This window comes from Erpetoichthys calabaricus, chromosome 4, assembly GCF_900747795.2.
Source record: "Erpetoichthys calabaricus chromosome 4, fErpCal1.3, whole genome shotgun sequence".
Lineage (NCBI taxonomy): Eukaryota > Metazoa > Chordata > Cladistia > Polypteriformes > Polypteridae > Erpetoichthys > Erpetoichthys calabaricus.
The window spans coordinates 251696186-251717129 of NC_041397.2; the positions used below are offsets into that span (position 1 = coordinate 251696186).

General features: G+C 39.0%; 1 protein-coding gene across 2 annotated transcripts in view; it reads left to right on the forward strand.

Annotated features, from left to right (window-relative positions):
- chst10 (carbohydrate sulfotransferase 10) overlaps positions 1-20944 on the forward strand; it is a 249583-nt gene that overhangs the window by 165368 nt on the left and 63271 nt on the right. For both annotated transcript variants that reach the window (XM_028800613.2, XM_028800612.2), the window contains one exon: positions 3770-4004. In XM_028800613.2, coding sequence (XP_028656446.1) covers positions 3770-4004 — 235 coding nt within the window. The remainder of the gene's footprint in view (positions 1-3769; positions 4005-20944) is intronic.

Sequence of the window (20944 nt, forward strand, 5' to 3'; positions counted from 1 at the left end):
CAGATCAGTAGAGTATTTTGTTCTTCTTTTTCGGCTCCTCCCGTTAGGGGTTGCCACAGCGGATCATCTTCTTCCATATCTTTCTTTCCTCTGCATCTTGTTCTGTTACACCCATCAACTGTATGTCCTCCCTCACCACATTCATAAACCTTCTCTTAGGCCTTCCGCTTTTTCTCTGTCCTTCGCATCCTTCTCCCAATATACTCAGCATCTCTCCTCTGCACATGTCCAAACCAGCACAATCTCGCCTCTCTGACTTTGTCTCCCAACCGTAACAACTTGAGCTGACCCTCTAATGTACTCATTTCTAATTCTATCCATCCTTGTCATACCCAATGCAAATCTTAACATCTTTAATTCTGCTACCTCCAGCTCTGTCTCCTGATTTCTGGTCAGTGCCACTGTCTCCAACCCATATAACATAGCTGGTCTCACTACCGTCCTGTAGACCTTCCCTTTCACTCTTGCTGATACCCATCTGTCACAAATTACTCCTGACACTCTTCTCCACCCATTCCACCCTGCCTGCACTCTTTTTCACCTCTCTTCCACAATCCCCATTACTCTGTACTGTTGATCCCAAGTATTTAAACTCATCCACCTTCGCCAACTCTACTCCTTGCATCATCACCATTCCACTGACCTCCCTCTCATTTACACACATGTATTCTATCTTGTTCCTACTGGCCTTCATTCCTCTCCTCTCCTCTCTAGAGCATATCTCCACCTCCCCTGGGTCTCCTCCACCTGCTCCCTACTATTTCTACAGATCACAATGTCATCAACAAACATCATAGTCCATGGGGACTCCTGTCTAATCTTGTCTGTCAACCTGTCCATCACCATTGGAAATAAGAAAGGGCTCAGAGCCGATCCCTGATGTAATCCCACCTCCACCTTGAATGTATCCGTCACTCCTACCGCAGACCTCACCACAGTCACACTTCCCTCGTACATATCCTGTACAACTCTTACATACTTCTCTGCCACTCCCGACTTCCTCATACAATACCACAACTCCTCTCGAGGCACCCTGTCATATGCTTTCTCCAGGTCCACAAAGACGCAATGCTATTCCTCTGGCCTTCTCTCTACTTCTCCATCAACACCATCAGAGCAAACATTGCATCTGTGTTGCTCTTTCTTTGCATGAAACCATACTGCTGCTCACTAATCATCGCCTCACTTCTTAACCTAGCTTCCACAACTCTTTCCCATAACTTCATGCTGTGGCTCATCAATTTTATCCCCCTATAGTTACTATAGTTCTGCACATCCCCCTTATTCTTAAATATCAGCACCAGTACACTTCTCTACTCCTCAGGCATCCTCTCACTTTCCAAGATTCCATTAAACAATCTGGTTAAAAATTCCACAGCCATCTCTCCTAAACACCTCCATGCTTCCACAGGTATGTCATCTGGACCAACGGCTTTTCCATTCTTCATCCTCTTCACAGCTGTCCTTACTTTCTCCTTGCTAATCCGTTGCACTTCCTGATTCACTATCTCCACATCATCCAACCTCTTCTCTCTGTCTCTCATTCTCTTCATTCATCAGCCTCTCAAACTACTCTTTCCATCTTCTCTCAACACACTCTGTTTGCTTGTGAGTACGTTTCCATCTTTATCCTTTATTACCCTAACCTGCTGCACATCTTTCCCAGCTCGGTCTCTCTGTCTAGCCAATCAGTACAGGTCCTTTTCTCCCTCCTTAGTGTCCAACCTCTCATACAACTCATCATACGCCTTTTCTTTAGCCTTTGCCACCTATCTCTTCACCTTGCGCCTTATCTCCTTGTACTCTTGTCTACTTTTTGCATCTCTCTGACTATCCCACTTCTTCTTTGCCACCCTCTTCCTCTTTATACTCTCCTGTACTTCCCCATTCCACCACCAGGTTTACTTTTCCTCCTTCCTCTCTCCAGATGTCACACCAAGCACGCTTCTTGCTGTCACCCTTACTACATCTGCTGTAGTTTCCCAACTGTCTGGTAACTCTTCACTACCACCCAGTGCCTGTCTCACCTTCTTCCTAAACTCAAACTTGCAGTCTTCCTTTTTCATCTTCCACCATTTCAACTTCCACCGTCCTTGGCTCTGCCCTCACTCTCGTCCTCTTCTTGATCTCCAACATCATCCTACAGACCACCATCCTATACTGCTTAACTACACTTTCCCCTGCTAACACTTGGCAGTCTTCAATCTCCTTCAGATTGACTCTTCTCCATAGGATGTAATCTACCTGTGTGCATCTTCCTCCACTCTTGTACGTTATCCAATGTTCCTCCCTCTACTTAAAATTCGTATTCACCACAGCCATGTCCATCCTTTTGGCAAAATCAACTATCCTCTAACCTTATTCATTCCTCTCCTTGACACCATACCTACCCATCACCTCCTCGTCTCCTCTGTTCCCTTCACCAACATTTCCATTGAAATCCACTCCAATCACCACTTTCTGTCCCTTGGGTACACTGTTCATCACTTCATTCAACTCACTCCAGAAATCTTCTTTCTCCTCCATCGCACACCCAACTTGTGGGGCATATGCACTAACAACATTCATCATCACACCTCCAATTTCCAGCTTCATAATCATTACTCTGTCTTACACTCTTTTCACCTCCAAAACACTCTTGACATACTGTTCCATCAGAATAACCCCTAGCCCATTTCTCCTCCTATCCACACCATGCAGGAACAATTTGAATCCATCTCCGATCCACCTGGCCTTACTTCCCCTTTCATTTAGTCTCTTGCACGCACAATATATCAACCATCCTTCTTTCCATCATATCTGATAACTCTCTCCCCTTACCAGTCATACTGCCAACATTCAAAGTTCCTACCCTCAGTTCCACTCTCTTTACCTTCCTCCTCTCCTCTTGCCTCCGGACACATCTCCCCCCTCTTCTTCTCCTTCTTCTTTTTCAGCCAACAGTAACCCAATTTCCACCAGCACCCTGTTGGCTAACACTACTGGTGGCGGTCGTTGTTAACCCGGGGCTCAACCGATCCGGTATGGAAATTTGTAATGTTGTCCGCATATTGATTTAGCAAAATTTTACACCGGATGCTCTTCCTGATGTAACCCTTCCCATTTATCCAGTACTGGGACCGGCACAAAAAAAGCACACCCAGTGGCTGGGTTAACAGTAGAGTATTTTGTTGCCATATATATATATATATATATAAATTTCTGTGCAGGGAGTGAAGTCATCAAAGTGCCATAAATAATCTATCAAATGATACACCATAATACTATATGTACTGACCTCTCTTGAGCGGAGTACTTGGTGTGTATTTCAGTCTGGTTGTACACAACTTTCACATAGTCGTATAGTAATCTCGGGGTATATCTTTCTCTTTCTTTCATGGTCAGTCTTTAACCTAATTAAATTAGTATCTATGGCAATCCCTGCTTAATATGACACCTGTCTCAATTAAGAAAATGGGTTTATATTAAAGTAGTATTCCCCCTGCTAGACTTTAAATTCAGGTAATGCTGACCACCTCCCCAGTTTTTTGATAAAAGTTGGCTGCCAACTAAAGAAAAGACATGATTTTTATAAAGAAGGAAAAATAAAATTGGACAAAAGAAATTTGGCAGTCAGATGCAGTAGAAATCACAGTGGTGCTTGATGGGTTGTCTTGAGTGTAGTTAAATCTTAAGTTTAAAAAAAAAAAAAAAAAAAGTTAAATCTTGTTTGGACCTATTTTGTTTTATTAATAATTATTTACAACAGTGTTTTTTTAAATAATTTCAGCTTACTGCAAAGCCATTACCGGTTGATTATGAAGACTGGGAGGCTGTCCAAGCAGGACGTCTTGATCGTCTTTCCAGGCTATGCAGCAATGATTCTTTGAAGAACCTTACACACACTCCAATCACCAAATTCATCCTGGATCGCATATTTGTCTGTGACAAGCATAAGATTCTCTTCTGCCAGACTCCAAAAGTAGGCAATACACAGTGGAAGAAGGTCCTGATTGTCCTCAATGGTAAATAGCACTTTTATTCTGCTGATTTTTTTTTTTTTTTGCGTTTGTTTTGCAGGGCCATTGAAAATGTAATTATTTCTTTCAGTCATAAATTAATACTTTATGATATTTTGTATATTTATAATAATACAATTTTCACATGTATGTTGATTATGGAACCACATCATTAAAGTTACAGTTTGTAAAACCTTTGAATAGGTCTAATGAGCTGTTTTTTGCACTAGCTCATTTGTAATCTATTATTAGTTATCGCAATTAACATTTTGCAGAATGAAATAACAGTGCTTGAGTTGACAATATAAGTATATTTTTAAATCATTTGTGTTTAAATATTTACCATCTTAAAATGATAATCTATTTTTATCTTTTTTTCTGGTCAAGAAAAATATAAATCTCATGTTTTCATTGAGAACTGTGATCAGAATCTGACACTGTAGGCTTCTGTGGTGGCTGGCAGGAAAGCCAGTACTGACAAACTGCAAATAATATAAAAACGTCCATGGAAAATTTTTAAGTTAGTCTAATTGAATAATACACATGCCTGTTATTCAGTAGTTTGTTCACAAAGCACATTCAAAACATATGGTATTTTCACAGAAATATTGTTTAATAAATGCTTCAAGAAAGTCGGAGTAATGCAGACACATGACGCACATTCAAACAGTATTGAACTTTTGAATCAAAACTCCACATCTCCTCTTCATTCATTGGTCAAGACTCCCATCAGGAAAATGTTGGCTTGCACTACAATAGTTCTATTTAACATTTTAATCTTGTAATGCTGTTAATCTTTATCTTGGCCACATACTGTATCATTCCAAAAAACAAAATTCATACCAGAAGACGTGTTGCAAAATTTACATAAATTATCATTAACAATTTAAGCTATTTAGTTCCATCCATTATTCAACCCGCTATATCCTAACTACAAGGTCACGGGGGTCTGCTGGAGCCAGTCCCAGCCAACACAGGGCGCAAGGCAGGAAACAAACCCCGGCAGGGTGCCAGCCCACCGCAGGGCATACACACCCACACACCAAGCACACATTAGGTACAATTTAGGATCGTCAATGCACCTAACCTGCATGTCTTTGGACTGTGGGAGGAAACCGGAGCACCCTGAGGAAATCTGCACAGACACAGGGAGAACATGCAAACTCCACGCAGGGAGCACCCGAGAAAGCGAACCCAGGTCTCCTTACTGCGAGGCAGTAGCGCTACTACTGCACCACCGTGCCGCCCACTATTTAGTAAAGTATTTAAGAAAAATACTTATGAAATTTCCTAGCTCCAGTTATGGCACAATTAGAAAATGTAATCTCATCAAACTTCATTCCTAAATATTTGTAGAATGTGATTCAACCAGTTCCGCACTTATTTATGTGGGACTATTGACTTTATTTTTCTAAATTTTGTGACCATCTCAGTACCTGCCTTCACATTTTCCATTTAGAATGTTATTAGTGCAACATTTAAATATTCATACTTCACTTTTTAAGAATTCTTTGTATGAGGAGTCAGATATTTAAAAATAGACCAGTACAGTATCATCAGCATATTTAAAGAATGTACAAGTTTTATGTGAGACGCGATGTTTATTTGTGCACAAAATATATGAATGTTTAGAATTAATGATTAAATTCTGAAAAGAAAAAAGTGTTTATATGAGTAAAATTATGGAAGGTGATCTTGTGTTTTGAATTTATATTATACACAGTAAATTCAGAAAGTATTCAGACTTCTTCAATTTTTTCACATTTTGTTATGTAGCAAGCTTCTACCAAAATTATTTAAATTTGTTTTTTCCACACATTAAACAACATTCAATATGTCAAAGAAAAAATAGGGTCTTGTAAAGTTCTGCAAATTTATTGGAAATTTAAAAAACATAAGTATTCGGACACATTACTCCTTACTCCATTGAAGCACGTTTGGCAGTGATTATAGCCAGGAGTTGTCTTGGGTAATATGCAAAAGTTTTGTATACCGGGATTTTCTGCCAATCTTCTTTGCAGGTCTTCTCAACATTTGCCAGGTTGGAAGGAGACCACCATTGGACAGCTGTTTTCAGGTCTCTCCAAAGATGTTTGATTGGGTTCAAGTCTGGACCCTGGATGGTCAACTCAAGAACATTGCCAGGGTTGTGCTTAGGGTCATTGTCCTGTAGGAAGGTGAACATTCAGCCTAGTCCAAGGTCCAAAGCTTTCTGGAGCAGTTTTGCATTAAGGATATCTCTGTACTTTGCTCTGTTCAGTTTTCCCTCAACCCTAACTAGTCTGCCAGTCCCTGCTGCTGAAAAACAACCCCACAGCATGATGCCGTCATCACCATGCTTGACCATTCAAATGGTGTTGCACAGGCGATGAGCAGTGCTTGGCTTCCTCTTGACATGGTTTCATCAGTCCAGAGAATCTTGTTTCTCTCAGCCTGAGAGTTGCTTAGGTGCCTTCTTTACAAATTCCAAATAGCTCCCATGTGTCTTTCACTGAGGTTTCTGTGTGGTCATTCAGCCATAAAGCCCAGATTGGCATTACAGTGATGACTGTCTTTCTGGAAGTTTCTCCCATCTCCACACAGGTTTAAATGACCTCAACCACAGTGACCATCAGGTTATTAGCAACATCTCTTAACCCTGGCTCTTCTCCATTTCTCAGTTTATATGCGTGGCCAACTCTAGAAAGAGTTGTGGTTGTTCCACACCATTTAAGAATGATGAAGGCAATTGTGCCTTTGGGAATCTTCAATTCTATAGAGTTAGCCTTCCCCCAGATGTGTGCCTCAACACAATTCGGTCTCTAGGCTCTGCAGTTTGACCTTATGGCTTGTTTTGTTTTCTGATAAAACATTGTCAACTATGGGACCCTATATGGACAGTGGTGCTACAGTTAGCTGATGGACAGATATTGTTTTTCATTTATGTTAATTAGTTTCTACTTTGTTTTTGACATATTTAAACAAACCTGTATCCTTATGTGATAGTTCTGTATTTAGTGAGAGATATAATCTATTCTTGCATTTTGCCTCGAGAGTTGTCATAGAGTTCTGCGCCTGCACTTTGTTCTTGCACAGTGTAGCTCACCAAGATCAGAGTTGGACATCCCACTCTTAGAGTCAAGGATGGATGACTATCAAAAAACAGGGCCTGTTAAAGCCCTTTGAGGCATTCCTGTACAAGAAATAAATTATTGTTGTTTCCCAATCGTGTGCAATCAATTGAATTGACCACAGGTGGACTCCAAACAAGGTGTCAAAACATCTAAGTGGTGATCAATTGTATGAGATACACCTGAACTAAATTTTAAAGTGTCATAGCAAAGGTCTGAATACTTGTGTCAATGTAAAATTTCAATCTTTTATTTTTAGTAAATTTTCAAATACTTTCAAAATCCTGTTTTCACTTTGTCATTCTAGGGTATTGAATATTAGCGGCAAAGAATACATTTAAATGATTTTAGCACAAGCCTACAAAATGTGACAAATGTAAAGTAGTCTGAATACTTTGTGAATCCACTGTTTTTTAAATATGTATTTATGTTACATTCATTTGTATAGATTTGCAATTTTTAATCAGCCTGTTCGGATGTGTTTAGTAGTGGGCCAGGAATACACAATTGTGGCTTATTGAAGAAAGCATTTATTTCGGTCAGCTTAAAGAGGCTGGTAAATTGAAAAAAAAAAAAACAACCTTTTTCATGAATTATTCAATCCACATCTAAATTCAACCTTGGCTTTCATCCTTTAGCTTCTTCAGTAGGGAAACCTAAAAGGGATGTGTAATAAATATTCTAAAATGTGAATCAGTGTTTTAACTCTTAAATACCAGATTCTCCCTTAAAGCACAGTACCGAAAGCTGAGCAGCAGTTAGTCAACTTTGAAACAAAAGACATGTAACCAATTTTATCTCAAATGTTGTAAGTTCACTTGGATAAACGCTTCAGTCAAATAAGTAATAATAATAGTATTAGGTCACCAGAGCTGCTTACTCTTGTACAGGCTATACACAATTATCCATGAGTAAAAAACACTCCTGCTTTTCCTAGTGACTTGGATTTTGTTCATGGTCATTGTAAAACACAATTTTACATAAAAAGTTTATCCTTTTGAATTGAAACTGGTAATCAGCAATGTTCCCCCTAAGTTGGGCTATGTTCCCTTTAGAACTGCCATGCGATATTTCACCCTTTATTAATGCACCTGTGTGTGTGGCTCCCAGAACCCCACGCATCAACCGTCACCCCCAATGATCATCATTTATGGTGGAGTGCTTTGCAGCTCTCAACACTTCACGGGGGTTCACCAACTCTTGTTGTTCATGTAATAGTATTTCACAGCAGTCTTCTTTATACCAGTAGGTTGAAGGAGTGGAACAGATAAGCAAGATGAGAGCCAATGGGGAGGTTTTTACCCCTGAAAATTATATATCGAAATGTCCTGGCCTAGATGTACCAACCTGCCAAATTTCAGCTTTTTAATCTAAATGGAAAATAGTGTTTTGTGAGTCAGTGATCTTTACATTTTATATACACACTAGCAAAATACCCGCGCTTCGCAGCGGAGAAGTAGTGTGTTAAAGAGGTTATGAAAAAAAAAAAAGGAAACATTTTAAAAATAACGTAACATGATTGTCAATGTAATTGTGTTGTCATTGTTATGAGTGTTGCTGTCTTTTATATATATAATATAGCAAAATACCCGCGCTTTGCAGCGGAGAAGTAGTGTGTTAAAGAGGTTATGAAAAAAAAAAAGGAAACATTTTAAAAATAACGTGACATGATTGTCAATGTAATTGTGTTGTCATTGTTATGAGTGTTGCTGTCTTTTATATATATATATATATATATATATATATATATATATATATATATATATATATATATATATAATATACACACACACACACATAAACATATATATACATATACATATATATACATATCTACATATACACATATCTACATATACATACGTATATACACATATACACATCCATATAAACATATATATACATATACAAATTTACATATCTACATATATATATATATATATATATATATATAGACATACATATATACATACATACATACATTCACATATATATATATATATATATATATATATATATATATATATATATACTCTGTATATATACATATCTACTTATTGGCTCCTGTATTTAGGATATAGCAGGTTGGATAATGGACGGATGGACATTTGTATGCATAGCCCCATTTGCCCGTTTTTGTTTTTTTTCTTTCTTCAGTAATATTTCAGCAAACCCGGAGCTTGTCAGTTCAAATCGTGGTACTGACACCACTGTGTGACCCTGAGGAAGTCACTTCACCTGCCTGTGCTGCAAAAAATAAAAGTAATGTAACAAATTGTATTTCAGATGTTGTAAGTTGGTGGAATAAAGGCATAAGTAAAATAGATAAATATGTATTATACACATAGGAACTATTAATTTATTTTCAGTTAAGTCATCTGCAGCAAACTTTTATAAATGAGGGTTTCTGATTTTTAGATAGTGCAAACTGTTTCTTCTTCATTGACGTTTTCTCTTAGAGAGCTTTTTTCATTTCATTGAAAATGAAAGCAGCAGCTGCCAAAATATGTAGCTTTCTTATTAATTTTTCAACATTGTGTAAAATAAATGTATAAAGTAACATAAAAGGTTTAAATACTGGTTATCTTTTACACTAAAATATTACTAAAGAGATACAAAAAAAGTAAAATGGATATGTTCTTTTTCTTTAAGGAGATTAAATATTACTGAAGAAAGAAAAAAAAATTAAACAGCCAAATGGGGCTATGCATACGAACTTAAAAGGTTTAAATAAAACAGAAATATATATTTTATTTTTACTTGCTTAACTTGTGGAGGGTGTATCCTGTAGCAAAGCCCTAACTTTTTTCGTGAAAGCCCGTTTCAGTAAATAAGTGTTAAAAACAGGTGTAAAGATATTGACAATAAGCTACGCAAACCCAGGAAGACATGGAATCATTTAAATCAAGTATCATTACATCTTCCTTTCTTAAAGAGAAGTAAGGCAGTACTTATAAGCTTACATATTTATATATAGACATACATATATATATATATATATATATATATATATATATATATATATATATCTGAAGCCGTGCAAGCACACTCTTGAGAATGCAACGTATAGTTGTACAGAAGAAAAGCAATCTTGCCTCAAATGAATGGCAACCTTTTGTAGGTCTATGAAGTTAATTTAAACTTTAGGTTTACACGGTGCTTTCTTTCCGAAGTACCTGCACTCATGAATATGTCTGTATGTGTCAGTCGGTCAAATCCACGCGCTTCGCACCGGCGAAGTACCGCTTTTAAATTTTTATTAAGAAGAAAATAAAACGTTTTTAAATTGAGGGAAAATATACTAATAACAGTTTGTTAAGGATCAGTTTTTTTGTGAAGCTGCCTTTACTCGAGTGATCACTTCGACCTGAATTGGTGGCCAAGTATAAGCGTTACCTGGTAGCTAACCACCCATACAATCAGATTGTGAATCAGACTACGAATGCCGTGAATGTAATTACACACTCACTGCACTTGCTTACGGTAATCGAACCTCGGACGTCAGCGCTAGAGGGGCTTAGCAGCGGTGAAGTATTGCTTTTAAATTTTAATTAAGAACAAAAGAAAACCTCAGAGGTTCGATTCCCGAAAGGGAGTGAAGTGAGTGTCCGGTTACCTAGCAGGTAACGCTTATGGTTGGACAGCAAGTGACGTAACATCAGCCACGGTGCCTTCAGTTGTGAGAAGCAGATCATAGAATGATTGAAAATAGTTTTGCATTTACCTTTTTAGTAAAAGGCGAGCTTTTAAGCCTGAGAAATCACCCCGTAAATGCACACGTCTAATTGCACGTGTTAATATGTATGCTTACACAGTATTAAAAGACTCAAAAATTAACGTCATTTCCCATCAGCCACGGTGCCTTCAGTTGTGAGAAGCAGATCATAGAATGATTGAAAATAGTTTTGCATTTACCTTTTTAGTAAAAGGCGAGCTTTTAAGCCTGAGAAATCACCCCGTAAATGCACACGTTTAATTGCACATGTGTTAATATGTATGGTTACACAGTATTAAAAGACAGTGAACAACGTCAGTTACCTTTGTTCCCGCGTTTGATAAAAGGTGAGCTTTTAAGCCTGAGAAATCACCCTGTAAATGCACACGTTTAATTGCACATGTGTTAATATGTATGCTTACACAGTATTAAAAGACAGTCAAAAATTAACGTCATTTACCTTCGTTCCCGTGTTTGACTCGTGCTGTAAATCTCTTCCTTGTTTTTAGTTCACGTGATTACGTAGGAGGCGTGATGACGCGATACGTGACTCCGCCTCCTCCATTACAGTATATGGACAAAAAATATGTTCCAGTTATGACTATTACACGTAGAATTTCGAAATGAAACCTGCCTCTTTTGTAAGTAAGCTGTAAGGAATGAGCCTGCCAAATTTCAGCCTTCCACCTACACGGGAAGTTTGAGAATTAGTGATGAGTGAGTCAGTCAGTCAATCAGTCAGTCAGTGAGTCAGTGAGGGCTTTGCCTTTTATTAATATGTATAGATATATACTCTGTGTGTGTGTGTATGTATGTATGTATGTATAATAGTATTTACTATAACATTACTTGACAGCCCACACCCAAACTATTTTTTAACAGCCCATAGACAGAAAAGCATTTCTAGTAAGTCTATAATAAATAATAACTTCCTCTTTATATCCATTACACTGTAGATCAAGGTCACTGGAGTGAGTGCAAAAGTGTCCATGTCATGGATTCCACTAAAAGTAGTTGGCTCACCAACATACTAGCCAACTTGCATTGATAGTTTCCGTAATAGCGGCTAATGGACATAATGCAAAAATATAATGGACTCTGATGAATTTTACTTAAAGGTATTGCATGGTTTGAAGCTAACTGTTCTGCATTCCTAACCAGACCACACTGATGGTTTCAGTCATGGAAGCTGTTGGCCAAGTTACAAATAATATTTTTTTTTCCTGTTTGTTATATAACCATCTCTTTCTCTAAATACTTAAACATTTGTCCAGATTTCTGTTTATCATTTTGTACTCATAAACTGAGTCGACATATAATAATTTAGTCTGACATGGGGCATTACATGCAGTATGTTTACTTGGACACAACTGTAGCAAATCAATCTTTTTCCTTCAGTTCCTATATCAAGCTTTGCAAGTCAGCCTCTTTTCAGTTCTGATGGACAATTTGTCATGCTCGGTTTCACTTTTCTGGTGGCAGCACTAAAACAGGCTGCACACAAATTAAGGAATGGAAATGTGCCACTTTGGTCTCAAGTGGAGAAATCCTTTATGCAAATTGAATGTGGCACTATACCACCTTGTCATGTAATTTCTGTCAAGTCTACAGCTGGACATTGCATATCAATAGTTATTCAGTTCTGCTGAGAAATTTACCACATAGTCATGAAGCAGACACTGATCAACAAAAACAAGATTGTGCTGGCTCAAACAAAGTGAAAAGGGACATGTATGGAATTTTCATTTATTGGGCAAATGTAAATAATATCTACATCTTCATGTTTATCATGACAGCAGAAAATGACAATGTGTTGCATGTTGTTCTGATTGGCTGGCATACGTCTTGAATACCTTTTGAGCTGATATCTCATCTATCAACTGCAGAAAAGTGTTAAGAATAGACATTATTAAGGTACAATAGCACTGTGAATTGAATAGATGAAAAGATTGTAAAAATGAGGAGAACTTGCAAAGAAGGCTAGATGGATGGATGGTTTGGAGTGTTAATGAAGAGGTTCAATTTATTATTATTAATTTATTAGTCCTGTCTAGATCTCTCATGGCTGGTGGTATATACAGGCTTCTTATACTTCATAATCCTCCCCATACAACTCCACATGTCTCTTACATTATCCTGTTCCAGCTTGTCCTTCATCTTTCACATGTAAGCATTTTTGCTTTCCTTCAGCTCCTTCTGGGTATGCTCTTAGTCCTCTTTATCCCCTGATCTAAAGCCTGTCTTCTTGATAATCAGGACAACCTTTGCCAGTTGTGATCCAAGATATTTAATTAGGAAAGCAGTTAACACTAAGATCAACAAAGAAGTTGATATCATCTACTATACAGTGAGTAAGGACATCATTGTCATCCTCACATGATTCACATAATTTTGTAAGGCCTCTTTAGCTTGTGGTGTCTTCCTTTTTCTCGGTTGCCTAGTATTCACTAATTCAGACAACACCATTGGTTTATATATAATATTATAAATATATATATATATATATATATATATACACAGTGATATACACAGTGATCCCTCGCTATATCGCGCTTCGCCTTTCGCGGCTTCACTCCATCGCGGATTTTATATGTAAGCATATTTAAATATATATCGCGGATTTTTTGCTGGTTCACGGATTTCTGCGGACAATGGGTCTTTTAATTTCTGGTACATGCTTCCTCAGTTGGTTTGCCCAGTTGATTTCATACAAGGGACGCTATTGGCAGATGGCTGAGAAGCTACCCAACTTACTTTTCTCTGTCTCTCTTGCGCTGACTTTCTCTGATCCTGACGTAGGGGGATTGAGCAGGGGGGCTGTTCGCACACCTAGACGATACGGACGCTCGTCTAAAAATGCTGAAAGATTATCTTCACGTTGCTATCTTTTGTGCAGCTGCTTCCTGAAACGACATGCTGCACGGTGCTTCGCATACTTAAAAGCTCAAAGGGCACGTATTGATTTTTGACTGAAAAACAAACTCTGTCTCTCTCTATCTCTCTCTCTCCCTGCTCCTGATGGAGGGGGTGTGAGCTGCCGCCTTCAACAGCTTTGTGCCGCGGTGCTTCGCATACTTAAAAGCCAAACAGCCCTATTGATTTGTTTGCTAGAGATTGTTTTCTCTATCTATGTGACATTCTGTGCTCCTGACACACACTCCTTTGAAGAGGAAGATATGTTTGCATTCTTTTAATTGTGAGATGGAACTGTCATCTCTGTCTTGTCATGGAGCACAGTTTAAACTTTTGAAAAAGAGACAAATGTTTGTTTGCAGTGTTTGAATAACGTTCCTGTCTCTCTACAACCTCCTGTGTTTCTGCGCAGATCTGTGACCCAAGCATGACAATATAAAAATAACCATATAAACATATGGTTTCTACTTCGCGGATTTTCTTATTTCGCGGGTGGCTCTGGAACGCAACCCCCACGATGGAGGAGGGATTACTGTATAAAAAAAGCATAAGAAACATAAGGTTATGATCTGACCGTCCACAAGTCAATAGTGATTTGAAAGAATGCATATTTACCAGCAGGTCTTAACGCCTCTCATTGATCACTTAAACACACAGAGAAATCGTTAAAGTCTCCAGTGATTCAGTCATTCACCCTGTACATTGCTGCTCAAAGATCGAGGACCTAATGTATAAACGGTGCGTATGCACATAAATGTTGTGTATACCCATTTCCATGCTCACTTCGAGATGTATAAAAACTAAACTAAGTCATGCACATTTTCACGGCAGGGTCCCCCCTCGCATATGTACTTTTATGCTTGATTTTGCAAATTGTTGGCATCCAGCGTCAAAGCAGTGCTACTGTTTTGGTGGTCTACTTTTCTTTTTTAGATTCCCATCTATGATGCAGGTTTTATCAAATACACCAAAATTAATTGCAAATCGTTTACAAATTTCATTCATTTGATTGCAATCATTCAATAACAATATAATGGTGCATGGCATTGCCAAACTATTCCATCTGCCATGGCTGCTTTAGTGTTGTTAGAAGATATTGCAAATAGAAGAATTAGAAGAGAGTGCATATTTTCAGATGACAACTGGCTTCTAAGTCAATTTCGATTTCCAACAGCTACCCTTTTGTGTGCTGAACTGGTGATGGCTTGACAAAGGTGACTTTGAACAATTGTGCTCTACCTGCTCCTTTTCAAGTTCTGTCCACTCTCAAGTTTTTAGCCGCAGTAAATATTCAACTTGAACTTGGTGACCAATAGGGTATTTTACAATCAACACTGAGTCGCGCCATGCCAGCTGTATAGGATGGTATTATCCACTTGTCATCCAGATATACAAGATTTCCTTACACTGGTTAGACTGGCAAACATAAAAGAGCAATTCGCAGCCGTGTCTGGTTTTCCAAATGTAATCAGAGCATTCAACTGCACACATATTGCTATTGCAACGACACTGGACAGATTACATCAGCCAAGGATGAATCACCAAAAGAATGATCTGACATTGCATCATATATAGCTGGAAAGCCTATAAGGTGCTTTTTCCAACTAGTGTGGCAAAAGGCAAGCAGTCCTTTTAATGATATTGATCCACCTCAAAGTAAAAAGCAGAGAATCGGTCTATTGTGGCGCTCGGTACTGTCGCTGTTCTATAAAGGCACCTTCAGAGAATGAATTTGCCTATGTAAATAGAATGCATTTCCACTCTTAATGTGCTGCTTTGTAGTCCACAGAAAGTGTATCGCATTGTGCAGGCATGTAACTGAACAGATGCGGTATGATGAACCTGACCATGACCCACCAAATGATCAGCCAAATCAGACAGCGTTACAACTTTGTTTGAATGTAATTAGCAGAATGTAAAAACAGGTAGTCAGTTGCAGCATTTATTTTTTAACCAATTTATGTGGTCAATATCACATAGCACAGCCCTTATATTCCTTAGTTCATTACCCACACCTGTTACAGCATCCACTATTGCATTATGTGACTCCAGAACAGCATCCATCATCACACAGCCAGATGGCCTTCCAGCGGTTTCTGAGGCAGAGGTGTGTGTTAGCACCTGAAGATATACTCAGCACAGCAGCATCATCACCACCTGACCATCACAAGGGGGTCAGCTTTTGTAGTATTGTCTGAAACAGAATAAACAGACAGTGGGCTGCGAGTCACCTTTTCACGTTGACTTTGTTATCCGACCACTTCTTTTTTTCTTTTGGGCACTGTGCGACTTTCTGAACTTCAACTTTAGAGTGTCTTCACTGAGCTTTTGTTTCTTATACCACTGTGTAAGCCAACAAATAGTATGTATTTCCTCCACTTCGCATTCACTAAAATTCTTCTTTTTTTCACATGCCTTTTCCATTGTATTTTAACCCAACACTGAATGGAGCGTGATATTTATATTGATTTGCATATTAAAATATGTGAAATTCTAAGAATCCTAACTCTCTTAAGTCAGTGGGTAACTGATGTTATATACTATTTGAAATTGGAAAAAATCTAATTCTCACTTAGAGGATCTGTGCAGAAGTTTTTCAAAACCTGGCAGGATCTAATCAATAACATTTTAGATTAAGCATTTAAAGCACTGAGGAAGCAGATTTTCCCTCCTTTTCTTTTTCTTCTCCATTTATCTTTATTCACTTATTAATTAATTTACTTATTTTGACTAGCTTTAAGTTTTATTCTGCTGGCCATGCTCTCTTTCTCAGGGCTGAGGGTTGATTTGTTTTCGATCCTATTTTTGTAAAAATGGATCTATTTGTATGGAATGTTGTGTATTTCAATAAAATCAATAAAATTTTAAAAAAAATGAAATTCTGGGAGGAGTCGTGGTGGGACTGTAGACACGTGCATGTATGTTAAATTTCATATTAGTTTTATTTAACGACTATAGTGCCATTAGGTTTATTTAGCCTGTTAAATGTTCGTTTTGTTACAAAGATTTCTGGATACTGCAGTAATATGCAACCGATTTTTTTCTTACTGTCACCTTTAGTGGTTATAGTATATGTGATGTTACAAGATTCCATCTATAGTATAATTAGCAAGCACAAAGCAGTCTGACTGTTAGACAAGTAGAATCTGTTTATTTAAGTATGCTATATGTAAGCCTTATTAGGGTATCTTTGTCCCGAAGGTCTTTCATTATTTACCTGGAGCCATGTGACGATAAAGCAAGTGTACTCCATTCCAGTCCTGGAGATCAGTAGCGGGTGCAAATTTTAATTCTAACCAGCTTTGTAATTAAAAGCCAGGCTCAGCAGATAAGTTATTATTTGATTATGTGGCTTGGTAGTGCTTTCATTCTTCCAAATCAACTCTTTATCACATTGTAGATTTTTCATTTTCTGAGAACGTTATCCATATGTTTTGTGGTCAGGGACAGATTTGTACCTCTTGGGTCCTTCCTTCTCTCTCATTTATTTTGGAACATTGTGTTAACATGGATACTTAATGGTGCATAATCATGGGTTTAAATGGAAGCATGTCAGCTTTAGAGCTGCTGGTTCCTTTGTCATTTGTACCTCATTATTAACTGATGGCTGGTTAAGAAAACATGCAACAATTAAAATCTTAATGCAGCTTTTTAAAACTAAAGTAGGCAATTGAGAGTTCTGAATCATAACAAATAAGTTAACTAAAACTGAGAGAGAGAGAGAGAGAGAGAGGCTGGGAGCATGCACTGATACCGCACATTGCTACACCCACCACACGACGAACCACCTCAGGATCACAAATTAAAACCCAAGTGCAGGAGTGCAACAGGTGACACCTCAGCACCACAATAGTTCAAATGTAATGGAATAGTGTGAGGTTTTTTGACAGTGGCTGGAGTCCCAATATTTCCACAACCCCACAAGTTTTCCCTGCAAGTTGGAGGATCTGCTTGTAGGGCTGGATGCATGGGCACATCATACCTAGGACAGAGCAATTGCAGGTTAAGGGCCTGGCTCAAGGACAAAACGAAGTGGAATCGCTTTTGGCATTTGCGGTATTCGAACCAGAAACCTTCCCATTACCAGCGCATATCCGTAGCGTCAGGGCCATCAGTCTGCCCTAAAACTAAGCCAAAAAACACATAGCTTTAGTAGTAAATAAATGGGTTGCAATTAAAATATGGATAAAGCAAAAACCTGCAGCTATTGCAGACCTCCAGGACCAGAGTTAAGTACTGTTGCTATAAAAGGAGACTTCTCGTCCGCTTTGCCGATGACCTTCTTGGGCTGGGATGATTCTGTTGCATTTTCAATCTGCCTGCTGAGGGAGATTTTCTTCTGGTGATAGACTTCTCATTTTCTGAGGTTTCCCTGAGTTCTCAGCCCCATATCTAGTGGTACCCTGTGCTGCCCAATACAGCACAAACCAAGTGAACTGTGATTATAACAGTGCTAAGAAAAGGTTTTCACCCCCCATGGAAGTTTTCACATTTTATTGTTATACAACGTTGAATCACATTGGGTTTTACTTGTTTCTGTTGATGCTGATTAGTAGAAATAGACTGATTCTGTATGAGACACTGTGACAGGGTAGCTACAGTATTTGCTGAACAAATGGGCTTGATGGACTGAACGGTCTACTTTCGTTTGTCAAATTTCTTATGTTTTTATAATTAATGGAGATCAACTGTCTGTAGTCAAGAGGTTTTATTTGATTGTAGTGTACAGTAAATGCCCATTTTCTGGAAGGTGTGTCAGTACTATGGTCTAACCTACACAAAGAAGACAAAAGAACACTTGGAAAAGGTGCTTGAAAAGCTCAAGGCAGGAGATGGAGTTAAGAAAATATTCAAGTCATTGAATATTCCATGTAGTCCAGTTAGATCAATCATTAAAAAATGGAAAGAGAATGGCATAGCCGTAAATCTTTAAACAGCAGGCCATCTACAGAAACTGAGTGTTCGTTCAAGAAGACTAGTGATGGAGACCACCAAGAGGCCTGTGATAAATGTGAAGGAGTTACATGCTACACTTACTGAGATTGGAGAGAATGAGCATACAGTACATCAACTGTGCTTCAACAGTTGCAGCTTTATGAGGGAGCATAAAAGAGACAGGCACTGCTTTTAAAGAGATTTTGTCACTTGGACACTTGGAAGACTCTAAAGTCATGTGGAAGAAGGTTCTGTGATCAGATGACACCAAAAGGCCATCAGACTAAACACTATGTTTGGAATAAGCCATATGCTGCAAATTATCAAAAATATGCTATCCCTACCTTGAAGCATCGTAGTGATAACATCATACTGGGTGGATCTGTGATGTCCAAGATGTCTGCAGCTCACATACTCCCTTGAACCCGAAGCATCAATAGCCACATAATGAGGATAAGCCAGTGCAATAAGGACTCAAACCAGCAACAACTGGTCAGTGTAAATGTGTAAAGTGTGTTACATTCGACACAGTGAAACAACAATAAATAAAGTGCAGTGCAGTCTTATTTCAGTAAATTAATCAATGAATAATCCCAACGTAAAAACAGGATTCTGGTGGAAGTTAAAAGTCACAATAAATAATAAATACTTACAGGTTATAAATCATCAGGCTCAAAAACAGTAAGGATTTTCTTCTTTAAAACTAACAGTGAGCCTCAGTCTCAAGGTCTCTTTAGCCAGCAGAGATGCTCTCGGACAAGCGCAGTCATCTCTTTCTCATGCCCCTTCCACCATCCCTCTGTCTTCAGTGGGGCTTCTGTGAGCTGCTCTCTTTTCTCTCACCACTATTCCTCAGCTTTCAGAACGAACCCATTTTGAGCGGTTGGTCACTCCAGCTCCTAGAGCACTCAACAGGATTAACCCTGCTCCTGTGAATGGTATGTTTCCTCCTGGGATGTCATTCTTTTCCACTTGCCTCCTCCCTGTCACAATTGCTGTGCCTCGATCCTGATCCTTCAGCCTTTTTGTGCATTTCTTTCCTTTAACCTCAGTGTTTCCTTCTTTTCCTTTCATTTTCCAATCTTTTTTTTTCCTTTCCTATATTGCTCAGAGTGTCTTTATCTTTGAGTGGATGCTGGTGCCTAATTACACACCTCCAAGTGCCAATGAGGAAAATTGCTGAACCACGCATGCCTGCATGTGAAGACAGGCTCTTCAGTTCTGTCATCAAAACCCTGGGGCTGCTCTGCCATGCTACCGCATGCACCTATGCCCCTCTGAGCCTTGGCTCATTGTCACGGAGTATAAAATGCACTTCACCACAGGATCCTTCTCTGCAGCATACCCTATAAGACTTGTGTGGGTAGAGGGCAAAAAAGTGCAGCAAAATACAGGAAAATCCTGGGAAAAATACCTGATGCAGTCTGCAAGGAACCTGTGCCTTGGGTGAGGATTTGTTCTCCAGGAAGATAATGACCCAAGCATAAAGGCAAAACTACACAGGAATGGCTTATTAGAAGCAATATTAATGTCATTGAGTGGTTGGGTCAATATCCAAATCTCCAGACAATTGAGAATTTATGTCTGGACTTGAAAAGAGCTTCTCACTCGTGATCCCCCTGCAACGACCAACAGAATTTTGGTGGTTTGGTGGACTCAGGATTGGATCACTGCTTTTTGCAGATGATTTTGTCCTGTTTGCTTCATCAGGCCGTGATCTTCAGCTCTCTCTCTGGATCGGTTCACAGCCGAGTGTGAAGCGGCTGGGATGGGAATCAGCACCTCCAAATCCGAGACCATGGTCCTCAGCCGAAAAAGGGTGGAATTGCCCTCTCAGGTTTGGGAGCGAGATCCTGCCCCAAGTGGAGGAGTTCAAGTATCTCGGGATCTTGTTCACAAGTGAGGGAAGAATAGAGCGGGAGATCAACAGGTGGATCAGTGCAGCATCCGCAGTGATGCGGGCTCTGCATCGGTCTGTTGTGGTGAAAAAGGAGCTGAGCCGCAAGGCAAAGCTCTCAATTTACCAGTCGATCTACGTTCCTACCCTCACCTATGGTCATGAGCTATGGGTAGTGACCGAAAGAACGAGATCGAGAATACAAGCGGCTGAAATGAGTTTCCTCCGTAGGGTGTCTGGGCTTTCTCTTAAAGATAGGGTGAGAAGCTCAGTCATCCAGGAGGGGTTCCGAGTAGAGCCGCTGCTCCTCTGCATTGAGAGGAGTCAGATGAGGTGGCTCGGGCATCTGATCAGGATGCCTCCAGGACGCCTCCCT